The 16742-nt window shown below is 33.2% G+C and overlaps 1 protein-coding gene across 1 annotated transcript in view; it reads right to left on the minus strand.

The window, feature by feature from the left end:
- The window catches only part of LOC132753547 (cilia- and flagella-associated protein 74-like), a gene marked incomplete at its 3' end in the record, with an annotated part of 61114 nt that extends 44379 nt beyond the window's left edge, over positions 1–16735 (minus strand). The window contains 13 exon segments of the mRNA XM_060744024.1: positions 2943–3185; positions 3815–3922; positions 4752–4884; positions 6986–7118; positions 7121–7142; positions 7862–7964; positions 8224–8334; positions 9575–9748; positions 10787–10891; positions 11577–11675; positions 12195–12329; positions 15129–15333; positions 16644–16735. Coding sequence (XP_060600007.1) covers positions 2943–3185; positions 3815–3922; positions 4752–4884; positions 6986–7118; positions 7121–7142; positions 7862–7964; positions 8224–8334; positions 9575–9748; positions 10787–10891; positions 11577–11675; positions 12195–12329; positions 15129–15310 — 1548 coding nt within the window.
- Between the last annotated feature and the right edge of the window lie 7 nt (positions 16736–16742).

A 16742-nucleotide genomic window follows, 5' to 3' on the forward strand; every position in this document is an offset into this window, starting at 1 on the left:
TTTTCAGACAAATCTGGCTAAGAATAACACAAAAATAGAAATTTTGTCAATTAACAATGTATTTATTAGTATATTTCTTAAACATTTTTTGCATATATTTCTGTTTTAAGTGCCCCAGATGATGTATGTAAGAAATTCACTTGATATATTTTTAGGTATTTGGACCTTAGTTGAGTTAATCTAATTCAAGTGTAAAAAAACCAACATAATGGGTTTGTGACCAGCATGGGTCGAGACCAGACTGCGCTTTAGCGCAGTCAGATCAGGATCCATGCTGTTCGCTTACAAACTCTATAACAAGTAGAGAAACTGATAGCGAACAGCATGGATCCTGATCAGACTGCGCGGATGCGCAAGCTGGTCTGGATCCATGCTGGTCGCAAACCCATTATGTTGGTTTTGTCATGACCGGCTCATTAATGTTTTTCAATATTTTGCTCTAGGTTGGTTCATAACATTAACACCCCTATGTTGATAATTGCAGGGCTTCCGTTAACGGGCGTACGGCCGTAAATTACGCCCGAAAATCGTATCTGTACGCCGAAAATTAAGATCAATGACGTACCGCTGACTTCCAAAAATTTAGGAATACGGCGAAAATCGTAAGCCGTGACGTACGCCACGACCATTTTCCGACATTTTCTCACTTTCCTGGCGTACGATTGGATTATTTATTTAACTCCGCCCCCTGAATTGAATGGTTGACATGACAGCGATGGGGGAAATTATGCGAATGCACCTGGCGCGTGACGAATTAGCGAGTGTTGATTTATGACCTTGATAAGCGTGAAAACAAAGTGATTGGATTAATTGTTTGTTTTGTACGGATAATGGATAGTTAATTGACGTAAACTGTGGTAGGTATCTGTTTTTAATTACTTTAATTAGATAAAATGATTTATTCTTTATAATTTGTGTGCATCGGTAAGTTTTGAATGTATGGATCCGAAAGTTTGCCGAGTCGGCGAAGCGTGTTTTTGTCTTTTGATTTTTTTTCCTTTTTAAAGTTAAAGACGTTTTATTTTCACACATTCTATCGATGTTGATTTGATTTGATTTTTTTTTCACTCGCTAATTACGAATACGAATACGAAATTATTATGAGAAGCAAAGTAAACATTTAAAAATCTTTTTCCCTACCCACTCTCAAAATGTCTCAATGCTCACTTCTGCAATTTGGCGTATCTCAAAAACGTAATTAAAAAATTAATTTGGTCAAGAACGGTGTTCGAAATTACTTTTATAAAACTTTCAATTTATAAGCCTGATTAAATTTAACCATTTTATGTTGTTAATGTGTTATGATTCATTTGATACACTGAAATTGTGTTCGGTACTGTAGTAAATAATTTTAAACACAAGAGATATTTAAACAACAATTTTTATTTTACAAAAAAGAAATATAACAATGCTAAAGGATGTCATGTTTTTTTTTTATTTCAGGAAATCTACAGAGATCCACCCTTTTAAAACACAATGAATCCAATGACCACAAAAATGCTGTGCAGGCTGATCACAGCTGTATGGTACTGATCCAGAGGTAGAAAAAGAAGAACCCATCATACACATTTCAGAATCTACTTGTACCATGATTGATTAAAGAATTAAAAGTTTTCTGGAAATATTATTTTTTCTGTTATACCAATGAGCAATTATTTGAATGTTATCACTGAAGGGTTCTACACGGTTACCACTGTCCTTAAATAACAACAATACAGTCCTTTTCAGGGTAATGTTCTTACTTCTATTGAAAATATTTACCCAACAATCATGTAAAGATACTTTGAACTTTTTAAATATGTATAATAAAACATTTAAAGGAATGACATTTTCAGAATCTTGTGATTAAAATAATTGCTTTTACTTGTATCATCCCATACTATAAATCAAACATTGAAACATGAAAATTATACGCGTAAGAACAACTGACTTCCAGAAATTTACCTCATGACTTCCAAAATTCCTTGAAAGGAAGTCCTGACTTCCTAAAAAAAATTCCTAGTGGAAGCCCTGAATTGATGATCTTTGTAAACAAGAATATTATTTGAAAAGAAAGGAAGTCCAAAAAGCAATAACAAAGAGAATAGTGTCAACATCAAGGTGGGACTTGTAAAAATATGATTAAAAGATGCTTAAGATGAAAATAATAATAAAAAAAACCTCCTCTGTTATGGGTTATGAGCATCAATAACCAATTGTTATTAATATTCCAACATACACTCCTTTTAATATTACTTTAACTATTATGCTGCTCATCTTACAACTTTGCATTGTCATGAAAATCAAGTATTCCAAATTTCATGTTGATATCTTTCATAATTTGGAATCATTTTACTTGATAAAGCAATTTTGACCAAAAAAAATCTAGATAAAAAGAGGCATAACATATAGTTTTCAGAATAAAGCCCCTTGTCTTACAACTGCACTTTGTCCTGATAAGTTAGTATTCCAAATTTTGTGTATTTGAATAATGAGCTACATTAAAGCTTTTGCACAATGACAATGACAAGGAAACAATGAGGGCACTGTAACAATCACAGTAGCTCAACTTTTTCTTCAAAACAAACAAGGTAACTTTGATAATTCAAATTGCCAGGGACTGAAAATTTACTTTGAATAAAAATTAATGGGTTTCAATAATCCAAGTCCGAATATAGTGATAGACATCAACAACTCAACTTTGACATTTTAGCGAAAAAGCTTCGATACAAAAATAGGCGATATTTGGAAAATGCATTTGAAAGGATATGCTCTATATATATTAACATATATAGAGATAAAAGCAGGACTGGCAATCTACTAAAGATAATGCAAGGTATTCAAATAAAGGTTTGTCACTAAACAGGGGTAGACTGTAAGGAATACATCAGAACCATATATAGAAAGAAGTCCATTCTTTATTTGAAAAAATTGTAAAATCCAATGTAATTCTATTGTAATACCTTGTCCATTTTTGAGGCACCAAGAGTTTTCAGGGGAGATGACTCTGTATCTTTTGGTACTTTATAAGGTTTATGATGGTCCCATAATCCCTCAAACTCCGGTTTTGCCAGGTCCACGGCATTCTCGCCAATATCTTCATCATCACTGGAGTCACTGCTCTCGACTTCCCTTTGTGGAACAATCTTTTCATGCATGTCAGTATCTGCTGTATCTAATTTCTCATCATCCAGTTTCTCAAAAATCTAAAAATAAAATGAATATTCTAAAAATAGAATAGAAATATCTAAAAATAGAATAGTCTAAAAATAGAATGACTATTTATAGAAAAATCAGTCTGACAAAAGAAAATGAAGTTTACAAAAAATTCATGTTTCATTATTAAGCAAACTGATTTGATTGTTAACTTAAGCCAAAGTAATACAAATACAACTTTTGCATGACCAAACTACCCGTAAAATGTACCCTATCAAATCAAAATTTTTCTTTATATAGTTCAAAGTCAGAGTATTGAAGCAAATCATGTTACATCTTCACTTAATCTATTGAATACATCAATAAGCACATCTTTGCAATATTCCAGGTAAAAGCCAAATGTAGATATAAAGTGCAAAATATAAGATAAATGATTTTAACCTTTATTCTGATTCATATGTAAAATCATGACTTGCCATTGTTTTTTAATATGGTTCATAGTATTTTGATGTGATTTCTATATCAGAACAGCACAAAGTCTTGCCAGACTGCATGGATGTGAAGGCAGGGCCCGAATTTGCCACGTTTACTAAAGGCAATCAATAAAGCTGTGCGCATATAATGAGTCAAATAGTGAAAAATAATGTTATAAAATATAGATATATCAAAATATAGTTACATTCTCGTCTAATGAATCTCTGAGATTTAACTTAAGATCTTCTTCTACACTCATCTTGGTGTATTCTTGAAATGTTTTCAGCGGCCTCTTCTTAGGTGGTCCAAGTATCTGGTTAAAAACACATCAAAGCAATTATAAAATGATTATACGAGTTGGAGTTATGATTTTTGATTTGCCCTATATAACAAATTGTCCACAGTTTTGCACTTAGCATTGAATGCAGTATAATCATTGTTCTTTAAGTTTCCAATATGTCTCGTCATGTTTTGCATTTAACATTGAATGCCGTAAAATCTGACGCTTTTCTTTTTGATGATATTGTAAAGAGCACATATAAAACCTAGTTATTAAAGAGTTTACTTTTAAAGATATACCATGCTCAAATTTGATATTAAAAAAATATTGATAATTGGTACACAGTCTCTTTGTAAATATAAAATAAACATGTTTCGACTTCACAAAAGGTAGATAATTGTTTCGTTTAATATTCTACACACTATAAGTGGTCACAATATGAATATACAATGTACATGTATAATGTCATGAAAAGAAAACTAGCAGTTTTTTAACTAAAGACCAACTTTACTTGACCTGTAATAGGGAACACAGCTTCCCATACATAGTTTATTCATTTTTATATTCAAATTAGCCATATTCAGTAAGAATTTCATAGATTACAATAAATTTCTGTAATTAAATTTTTTTACAAGGATGGGCATAGTATATCTTTAAAACCAAGGAAACATGGGTTCAAGCCCTACTGGGTACATCACCAGTCACTCATGTGGTGCCAGTACTGGTTAGCTTCAGGAAGAGGACCTTAAAATACGGCTCACATAAGCTCTCAGCTTTCATTCGCAATAAAACTGAAATATATATATCTAACCGTACGTAATTAAAGAACCTCCCTTTCTGAGAAATTTTATGCCCTGCATACCTTTGTTTTTTCACGTTGAGGATCATCCCAGAGTAACGGTTGCTGTTGCTTTCTACGACGCATTCTTTCCTCCTCAATCAGTATCTTTTCCATCACACTTGCCTGCTTTTCCTTCTGTTCATTTTCAAAGTTCCTGAAATGTGTCAAAAACACCTCACATTTGTTACTTTCTTAATTTAAAATTGGCTGAAATCAGGAGACTAGATAAGAAACTATGACCTTAATAAATGACAACTTTGAGATTTACAATTTTGTCGCATTTGCTTAAGTCTTATTGTCTTAATACATTAGCTTCCTAGACATAACCGATTTTTCCCATGCAACCCATTGGAGGTCAAGTTCAAATGGTCTACACTGTTTGATATTCATTCAGAACATGCATGCAGTTTTAACTTTTAACCTTTCCTTTAAAATGATGCATGACTTTGTCCTGACTGACTGGCTGAAAGATGGACATTGTCCATTTATGAAATTTTAGAATTGTGAATGGTAAAAATGCCATTTTTAAGACAAATATCATCACCTCAGTGCAATAATAGGTTAACTCCTTATATAATTCAATGGGAGTTAACCTATTATTGCACTAAGGTGATGACAATATGTTGACATAGTCATCTGATAAATCAGATAACCATCAATAAAATTTAATGAAACAACCTAACAGTACAAATTATCTGTTCATTACATTAAGTGACATGCAATAAGAAAATAAATTTCAACTATTCCATATGAGTTGTTCATCATATAATAATGTCGGTGACACCAATGGTTGCTCCCTAAATGTTTTTACGCTACATCGACACAAATTTCCAGATGCCACAACACTGATATAAATTAACATTCATAAACAAACAAACAAGGTTAGTTTACATATATTTACTCTTAAAACCTCGATTGTGAAATAAATTCTAGCCACTAAATTATATCAAGATTCCTAGATCTAACAGGTACCAGGTGTCAAATTGGTACCTTATTTGGTGTCATATTGTCACCTTAGCACAGTAACGGGTTAACTCCTGATATAATTTATTGGAGTTAACACGTTACAGCACTAAGATGACGAATTTAATTTACCATGAGGAATATGCATGGTCTTAACTTAAGTAGGGCTTGAACCCACAACCCCTGGGTTGAGTGGACAACAAAACCACTAGGGAACCACTCCCCTTTGACAAGGTTTAGAAGCCTATGCTATGACATTCCTGTCATAGATGTATTTTATTAAGCCAAAGATATGTGATCCTGTTGAACTTGACAATTTTTGAATAATTTGATTTTTTACATTTAATACAGTCAGTGCATAAGGTAAATTACACATGTGCCTTTTTATAAATAAGACTAATTTTATTTTAAGTTAAAAAATTTTCCCAAACATTCTTACCTTTTTCTGCAAATAAAATCAATTTTACAAAAAAAAAAAAATGTGTTTTTAAAATTATTCAAATCAAAAAAAATTTTAAAAAATATTTAAAAATAAACAAATTCAGATCCCAAAAATAAAAATTCTTTACAAATTTTAAAAAATTTCCCCCGTTGGGTTTGGGTTTTTTAAGTCACTGTTTTTAAACCAAACTCAATAAAAAGGGGCAACCAAACCAGCAAAACCAATTTTTTTGTTGGGGTTTTAAATGCACAAACAAGGTATGGGTCTTTATTTTTTTTCAGTTTACTGGGGTTGGAAGCCCTTCAATTCCCCTTTTCCCCCCCCATTTAGACAAACGGGCCCCGAAGAACCCTGACGCTCTTTTTTAGCTAGCGTGGTTTTCCTCACAGTAAAAAAATAAAATCCCTTTCGGTTTAAAAAACCCCACAGTGGTGAAGTACAAGTGGTTTGAAGTTAACGACATTAACCACTCAGCCATGGATGCTCCTAGTTTTGTTTATCAATATATCTATTTGGGCAATCACACCAATACTGGTCATTTTGTGAGTTCTCAGCATTACTACTGGGGGAAGGCCTTTTCTGTGACCTTTCTTATCATTACTTTTGACACAAATGGACATCCAAATATAACCATCTAATAACCACAGAAAAAAAGTAGAACCAAACTTGTCAAAGTATTTGAAAATTTAATTCATTTTAAGTAATAAAATGATATTAAATATACCTCTGTTTCGTTCTGATTTAAGTCCAAATTTTATACAACTTTTCATAATACTCAAAAAATTCCACAGAAAGCTAGTCTTTCAAATTGAACACTGTAAAAGTATCAATAAGAAAGAAACATTAAAACTTACGAAATTTTTTTTTTTCAAAACACTTATACGTTTTTTATAAGAAAAAATCTTTTCGGTTGCCTCCCTTCCCCAAAATTTTTTGACGAATTTGTTCAATTTCTGGCCCCTCTTCTTCTGGGAGCTTTTTCCTGCACGGAGAGCTTTTTTGTTCTCCTGGTTAAAAATTTTTAATGGGATAAATCAAATTTTGTTTAAAATTTTCCTTAAACCTAAAAAAAATGGGAAAAAAAAATTTTAAAAGATTTATAAATATAAAATTTGCAGTACGTCTGAAGAATTTTTTTGTCGGGTTTGAAAACACACAGATATTGTAAAAGCCATGTGAGGACTTTACAATGTAATTTGCTGAGGAAAATCTTGGGTACACAACTTTGCAACATTTCAGGCACAAGAATGACTTACCTTTTGTAAGCTACCTGGCTAGCTAACTCAGACACCCAAATGTTGCCTTTCTTAAAAGTTAAAATTAGACCACTTTACCAAAGTGGTAACTTTTAATGACACTCACAGAACGAAGGAAAAATAAAACACCCTACACCACAAAAACACATAAAAGAATCAAAAGACCATCACTGCATTTGAATTCATGGCAATAAGGGATATAGATTATAGATCTGTCATCACTTGGCATATGAAAGGCTTGTAGTTAACATTTTAATAAAATAAAACTGACAAACAGATTTATGGGAAAAAAAAAAAAGAAATAAAGACACGGATGCCCCCACATGGACACACCGTTTTTTCTGTATACAGATGGACAGAATGACAGCCCATCAGCATGACAGACAGACAAGGGCAAATTTATATCCCTATAGCATCCACCCGGTCCCTTGATATTAATTCAGCTATACAAAAGAATTTGTGAAGTATACCCTGTTTGCAGTGATATCACTCTTTAACTTCAGTAGCATGTCCATTTTTGTCTGCATGTTTTGCTTATAACGCTGATTTTCCTCTTCTTGGCGTTGTTTCATCCTTTAACAAAGATAAACAAAAAGTTGTCAAACCAAACACATGCAATGTTTTAGCCAAGAATTTACAACTGAAATGTTCAGAAAAACATATTATCTTTGAGAAGATTTACTAACGAACAATACTGCAATGTCTTACAAGAAATGATAAACATGTACCATAATAAAAATATCTAATTCAATATAGCAATACGAGGTATAGTCAAAAAGATCCTGGATTCCTATGCCTATTCTGGCACAAAATTTGATAAAAATAAACTTACTTATTCATAGTATCATCAACAAATTTTCTATGTTTCTGCTGACTTTCTTTAGCATTATTTGCTCTGTATTCTGACTGTCTCTGCCTCTCCTTCATGATTTCTTGCTGGAGTCTACAAAACAAACACTGACTAGTTACAAAGATGTAGTGTTAAAGGGACTCCACTGAAGTTTTTTGACATGATGGGACTCAGATAAATTTCCAGATAAATGTACAATTTGATGTAGGTTTAGATCACTAACCTTTGTGCCAAAGTTCAAATCATTCGCTCACTTCGTTTTTCCAGAATATTTATTCAAATCGTAAAAAATGACCTAAAATGAAAAGTGTTTAAACGCCTTTCACTCAAATCGGGCTAAGAAAAGCACAATAAATACGATTTTCAATTTATTTCAAAGTATATTTCTCAACTATCTTTGCATATATTTCTGAATAAAGTGACCCAGCTGATTCACGTAAGAAATTAAATGTTATGTTTTTAGGCTTTTAAACCTCATACCAAATGCTGTTTCAGGTTTTAAGTCTATAGATACATTTTTCTTATATTTATCATACCAAATGAATATCTTAATATCACTTTCAATGTAATATACTGTACAATGATATACATGTACTAGTATAGAACTCCCTATGCGTACCATGTCCCTAGCTACCCGTCTGTAGATTTTCCACAGTCTGTCTGGAAAAACTCTGGAAAATAACTGATTTTCCATGAATTTCCATGAATTTTCATGGAAACAAGCTTTTTTCCACAGTATTTACAAAGTACTCTGGAACAATTTTCATGGAGAACTCTGGAACTTGACTTTTTCATCAAAGAAATAACCATGAAACAGTTCTGGAAAGTTAACACTTAGACAATTTTCAAGGAGTTTTACTCTGGAAAACACTTAGTCATTTTTAAGAAAGTTTTGGACTTAGAAAATTTTCGTTTTATTTCTGCATTTACATATACTTCACTTAATACATTTAACAGATACCGTGGTTATCCAACCATGAAATAAATTATGGTTGCAACAATATCTCTATCGTTTTTTTTTTTAAAAAAGGGTCGAGCAAATTATATAACTAGCACCACCAATGAATTTGACAGATTGAAATAAGTATTACATTCTGTTAAATCACTGACATAAATTTTATCAGACATTTGTTCTTCTAAAGTAATGGTGCAACAGTTATTACCATTTAAGTAAGTCAATTAATGTAGGTCCATCTTTCAAAAATTTACAAATAGTTCAAGTATCGCAGTATCTATGCGCGCCACCTGAATTATAGGTTCAAAGTTAAATATCTGACAGGTGTAACTTAGAATAAGGATGACTCATTATTTTATCAAACACTTTTCTTTTTACCGTTGTTTATTTCTCATATTTTTCTCTGCCTGGAAGGCTTTTCTCTCTTCTTTCCGTAGTCTACGAATAGCAAGATCTGTTTTTTCTTTAGCTAATCTGTCCTCTTTCTTTACAAGCTCATCTTCGGCCAATAGGAATTTACCTCTTTCAACTTCAACCTTATTAAGCTCATATCTGAAATAAAAAATTTTAAATATAATTATAAACAAGATTGCATTTGTGAAAAAAATGCTATGCCGCTGCATTAATAAAACACTAAATAGTAAGAATAATATAGATTTTTTCTTTTGGTTCTATCAATAAAACTTTGCTATAATGCAGTTGCGCCCAATGAAATTTGGAGGTCAAGGTAATAGTTCAGCATTTCAAATGAAAGGAAATGTACAGACATGTCTAATGTTAAGATACAAAAAGGCCATGGAGGATAATAATTGATTCAAAATAAAAGTATTCTTACTTGATAAAAATTTGGTATTTTCTGCAATAAATAGCTGTATTAACCCATTACTTCATGAGCATTTTGTGAAAAATGGCTGTTTTCATTGAAAAGTCTCCCGTTACAAGTTCAAATTGCTATAATACTATAAAAACTGCTTCAACACTAATCAAACTTGGCACAAATGTTGACTGGACCATTGCCCTTGCAACAACATGCTCAGGCTTAAATTTTCTGTTATCATGGCAACGAGGGGACATCTCAAAATTGCCAAAAATCACTATTATATGTTGATTTTTTCCATCATAATTGATTTCAAAGTGCTGCAACTTCTCAATGGATTGAGATAGAGTCAAATGCTTTTCAGCGTTGGTTACACGTTACCTTATGATCAATCTGGGGTCATTTATAGCCTCGCACAAGTCCAAAATTTTCTTGGCGATGAGGGGGACTCCGCCCCCTTCAAACCCCCTTCTGGCAACCCCCTGATGTATTTTTTGGTTGGGGGACCGCGCCGAAAAAGTGGTCACTTTTTTTAACAACATTTCTCAAACAAAAACAAGTGTTGGGGGCCTAAATAAGGCATTTTTTCACCATTTGAGACAACAAAAAGGGGGGGGGGGTGTGAAAAAGGCGTTAAAAGGCGTGTATATGACGTAATGGGTTAAATGTTGAAATACAGTTACAGTTATTTTTCTAACATACAATCTTAATACATATTTTAAACAGCCATATTTTTATATTCTTCTTTATCCAAATTTCTGAAACTAACTTACTCTTCTTTATCTAGCCTGTCAGAGATAAGTTTCTCTATTTGTTTCTCGTCCAAGATCTCTTGACTCAATCTGTCATGCTGAGCTCTAAGTCTGTAAACAGCTGATCTGTAAAATAATACAACAATAAATGCTTGAATATTTGTTATGTATGTATAGGCTTGAATATTTGTTATGTATGCATGTATAGGCTTGAATATTTGTTATGTATGTATAGGCTTGAATATTTGTTATGTATGTATGTATGGGCTTGAATGTTTCTTTTGTGTATGGTATAGCTGCTTTTCTACACTTTTTTAAAATAATATTTCTATTTTTTTGTCTCAATCTTTATGTAAATGACAAAAGAGGAACTAACTCTTTTATAATTATATAAAGGGCAATAACTCTACATATTCCGTCAAACATTTTATGATTCATTCAGTGCTTAATTTATGTTGCAGATTGATATTATAATTTTTCAAATCCACAAAAATATTGCATGACAGTGTTTTGCCTGTTGGCAATCGCATTTTATGACCTTTATATTTTTAATTTTCTCAAAAATATATTGACAGTCTGCATTATCAATTTTTCATCCTAACCACACTAAATATCTTCAATGGACTTGTCCAATCTTTCAATCTATCAATTTTAGAGAAAATTTTAAAATATGTATAGACTAATTAGCAGACAGTGCAGACTGTGATCAGGAAAAAAAACAAACAAACAGAAATTAGAACAAACTATTCTGGAAAAAGTAAATCTGTCAGTAATGATTTTTATAAATAGTAACATAAAATTATTTTTTTACTGGTTCCCGGTTGATTCTTTCTGTTGTATTTCATCTCTGACCTGGTTCCTTTCTGCCTCTAGCTCTGAAATCTTACTACGACACTGCTTCATCTCATCTCTGTGTGAAATATCATAAATGTAAATTTTTATTTCATTCACTCTCTGACAAAACTATAAGCTGGTGACAAATTCTTAACAACAATCGATCATAAAAACTTAAGGGAAAGGGATGATAATTCAGCACATATTTCCCATCCTCTACCACCTTTTAGAATTGTCTGATCTTTGAATATCTTTTTATATTATCTGAGTGGGTGGCCGTAAAATCACACTTTTCAACTTACAGAGCTTTCTTGGCCAAGATACTTGCAGAATTTTTCAGGAATACACTTGCTTTCTTTCATATATATAAAATTGCATTAGTATTACAACAATATATCAGTACTCAGACCAAAAATATGTAACTTTGTTTCTGGTGTTCTCCCTTAAAAAAGGACAGGTAGTTAGATTTTTTTTTCTTTAAAAAAGAAAATCTTTGAAAACATGGAAAGGTAAGTGAAAATCTAAGGTCAGAAGTTTAAAATGAAGGTGGGTAGACCCAAAACAGAACAACTTTTTTCCCTGGCAATGTAAGTACCTTGTTTTTTCTGTCATATACTGGTGATGTTTCACTTTTTCTGTTAACTGGTTGAGATGACTTCGTAAATGCATCATACGTAATTGTTCCTGCCGAGACAATCTCTCATCTGGGGTATCTGGGTAATCTGGGGATCTAAAAATTTTTAATTTAATTTTAATATTGTCATTTAAATTTTTATGTACCATAAATATTAATAGTTCAAAGAAACATAATTTAAATTAGTACAGGATTTAAAGAACAATTTATTTAATTTGAATCATATATATTTACCAGTTGGAACAGAACTAGTTTAGCAGAAAAACTGGAAGGCGAAAGATAAAAAAACAAGATATGTTTGTAAAACATGTATGCCCCCTATCAGCAGCCAATTAGTCATGTGATAAGGTTATTATGCATGACTTCTGACCTAGTGATCAAACAATTAATAAGGGTTATCAAGTATCTACTGGTCATGACCTTGACCTTTGACCCCTTGACCCAAAACTCAATAGGGGTCATCTGCTGGTCACGACCAATCATCATACAAAGTTTGAAGTTCCTAGGCCTAAGCGTTTTTAGTTAATTGATCAGAAACCGATTTTACCTACAAGGTCAATGTGACCTTGACCTTTGACCCCTTGACCCCAAAATCAATAGGGGTCATCTGCTGGTCATGACCAATCACCATGCCAAGTTTGAAGTTCCTAGGCCTAAGGGTTCTTTTATTATTGATCAGAAACCGGTTTAACATACAAGGTCAATGTGACCTTGACCTTTGACCCCAAAATCAATAGGGGTCATCTACTGGTCATGACCAATCACCATGCCAAGTTTGAAGTTCCTAGGCAGAAGTGTTCTTTTGTTATTGATCAGAAACCGTTTTTACTTACAAGGTCAATGTGACCTTGACCTTTGACACCTTGATCCCAAAATCAATAGGGGTAACCTGCTGGTCATGACAAATCACCATACCAAGTTTGAAGTTCCTAGGCCTGAGCGTTTTTAGTTAATTGATCAGAAACCGATTTTACCTACAAGGTCAATGTGACCTTGACCTTTGACCCCTTGACCCCAAAATCAATAGGGGTCATCTGCTGGTCATGACCAATCACCATGCCAAGTTTGAAGTTCCTAAGCCTAAGGGTTCTTTTATTATTGATCAGAAACCGGTTTAACATACAAGGTCAATGTGACCTTGACCTTTGACCCCAAAATCAATAGGGGTCATCTACTGGTCATGACCAATCACCATGCCAAGTTTGAAGTTCCTAGGCAGAAGTGTTCTTTAGTTATTGATCAGAAACCGTTTTTACTTACAAGGTCAATGTGACCTTGACCTTTGACACCTTGATCCCAAAATCAATAGGGGTAACCTGCTGGTCATGACAAATCACCATACCAAGTTTGAAGTTCCTAGGCCTGAGCGTTCTTAAGTTATTGATCAGAAACCGTTTTTACTTACAAGGTCAATGTGACCTTGACCTTTGACCCTTGACCCAAAACTCAATAGGGGTCATCTGCTAGTCACGACCAATCATCATACAAAGTTTGAAGTTCCTAGGCCTAAGCGTTTATAGTTAATTGATCAGAAACAGCTTTTACCTACAAGGTCAATGTGACCTTGACCTTTGACCCCTTGACCCCAAAATCAATAGATCACCTGCTGGTCATGACCAATCACCATACCAAGTTTGAAGTTCCTAGGCCTAAGGGTTTTTAAGTTATTGATCAGAAAGCATTTTTACCCAAGAGGTCAATGTGATCTTGACCTTTGATCCCTTGACCCCAAAATCAATAGGGGTCATCTACTGATCATGACCAATCACCATACCAAGTTTGAAGTTCCTAGGCCTTAAGGTTCTTTAGTTATTGATCGGAAACCGTTTTTGCTTACAAGGTCAATGTGACCTTGACCTTTGACTCCTTGACCCCAAAATCAATAGGGGTCATCTACTGATCATGACCAATCACCATACCAAGGTTGAAGTTCCTAGGCCTTAAGGTTCTTTAGTTATTGATCGGAATCCGTTTTTGCTTACAAGGTCAATGTGACCTTGACCTTTGACCCCTTGACCCCAAAATCAATAGGGGTCATCTACTGGTCATGACCAATCACCATACCAAGTTTGAAGTTTCTAGGCCTAAGGGTTCTTTAGTTATCACTCGGAAACCGTTTTTATCCAAAAGGTCAATGTGACTTTGACCTTTCACCCCTTGACCCCAAAATCAATAGGGGTCATCTACTGATCATGACCAATCACCATACCAAGTGTGAAGTTCCTAGGCCTTAAGGTTCTTTAGTTATTGATCGGAAACCGTTTTTGCTTACAAGGTCAATGTGACCTTGACCTTTGACCCCTTGACCCCAAAATCAATAGGGGTCATCTACTGGTCATGACCAATCACCATACCAAGTTTGAAGTTCCTAGGCCTAAGGGTTCTTTAGTTATCACTCGGAAACCATTTGGTCTACGGACCGACGGACCGACTGACCGACAAGTGCAAAGCAATATACCCCCTTTTCTTCGAAATGGGGGCATAAATATTAGCATGCTAGCTTATTGGGGGTTTTCTCTCCCATAATCCTGCCTTTTCTACATATAAATTTCTTAAATTACAACTAAATCCAGGATAATCTCTATTGAGAGAATAAAATCATAGTTTTTAATACAGTGGTCTGCTAAACTGCATTCTGTAAATATAATAATAGATGTTCTTTCACATATCCTGGTATCCTGAAAAAATTGATTTGTTTGAACTATCATTTTACATTACTTATCATGCTTATATAGCTAATAGCCTAAATAATTTATTCCCCTATTCATAACTGATATGACATGAATTAAAGATATCTATTTTAGAATAAAGGCAGTTACACCATTCAAACCATAATCGAAAGAATATGATACAGTCACAATGTACAAGGAAATCAAACTTGAAATTTGTTCCTACTCAATATATGTTTCATCATCATCTCCTTCCGATCCGCCAAGATCAAGTTCACCATCCTCATCATAGTCGGCAATTTCTCCCTCAATCATAAAGTCTTGTTCCATGGTATCAAGATTCTTAAAGAAATCATCCCCATCAAGCAGTGGCATGCCAAAATCTTGTGGCAGTCCTTGAAAATCCATCTTTCTAATGTTTGACTCTCAACCTTCATACAGAAAGTCAAATTAGAAATTAATTAATATCAACTTCATTTAAATCATGAAACAATTCCATTCAAACTTAAGTACATGTATCTGAGTTTTAAGCATACCCAGATAATACAAGAATCCCTGATAAAACAAGAAACAGGGATACTATACAATATTGATAATGGGAACTCTGAGTGCAATCACCACAGGTTAAGTCTAAGGTTTGTTTATTGATGCAAAATGAAGTTAAAATTCCCATTATTCTTTTTCAGAGAAAATATCTCTGTCTAGAATCATATGTTTGCATATACATTATTTCTTTATTTATTATAAAAATGTCATAAGGGCTTAAGCTCATTTTACATGATGGATATATCACAAAAGTAAAAAAATGTTAAATTCCTACAGCAGTTTTGCATATAGTGGAACCCCATTGTATTGTGCTATTCATTGTATTGATCTATTTACAAATCTTTAGATTTTTTGCAAAATACGTCACCTACTGATTGTTAACATTTACAACAGTGTCACGAAAACTTTTCGCATTTGTTTTTGTTCAGTAAAATGATCAAAACATGTTTCCAGTACCGTAAGACGTTGTAGAAAATAAATAGACTTATAAATAATGTGTTCTTATTAAAAGTATAGCTACTGTCTGTTAAAAGTTCCTAAATTTATACTGACATTTTAAAACAGACATCTATGTTTCTTATTGACTGAAATAGCTAACATAAAGATGGTTAAGGCTTCCCAAACTGGCCAACTGAACGATTCTCAGAATACATCGATATTATGGCGTGACCTAATTCTTCAACCTGTGTGACATGTCTGTAAATAACCGTATATACCAAAGCTAAAAAGTATATATCACTGATATTTGCCATGTAAATATTATAGCAAAATGTTCCAAGTAAATGATACAAAATAAATATTCAGGGAGATTTGAATTTTTTTAAATGCAGTTGTGATTTATGGGTAAATAGAACGATACAACGGGGTTCCAGGCTAACTCACTGGTACATTTAAACTGTACCCCTGACAATTGCTATATGCACCAATTAAGCGTCACCCTGTCTGGAGTCTAGTGTAATAGTTTTGAAGTTTGGTGTAAACTCAAATGTAGTTGACTGATACACTGAATTTTTGTGAATTCTCTATAAAACATGGCACAATCATTTATCAACATGATCAATGATAGCTATCAATCAACAGAGCTATATAGCTTTCCATGACTTCCATTATCATTATCAACACATACCGACCAAAATTTCATTAATTTAACACAAAATAATTTACAAATATGCTCATCTGATACCAGATAATTTACCTTTAAGTATTTAAATCATTGATATTTTTTGGTTATTAATTTTATAGCTTGCAATTTAGTTTACGTTGGAAACATAATCTCGCGTTAACTCGACAACGA

This window comes from Ruditapes philippinarum, unplaced genomic scaffold, assembly GCF_026571515.1.
Source record: "Ruditapes philippinarum isolate M1 unplaced genomic scaffold, ASM2657151v2 ctg1261_1_1_1_1, whole genome shotgun sequence".
Classification (NCBI taxonomy): domain Eukaryota; kingdom Metazoa; phylum Mollusca; class Bivalvia; order Venerida; family Veneridae; genus Ruditapes; species Ruditapes philippinarum.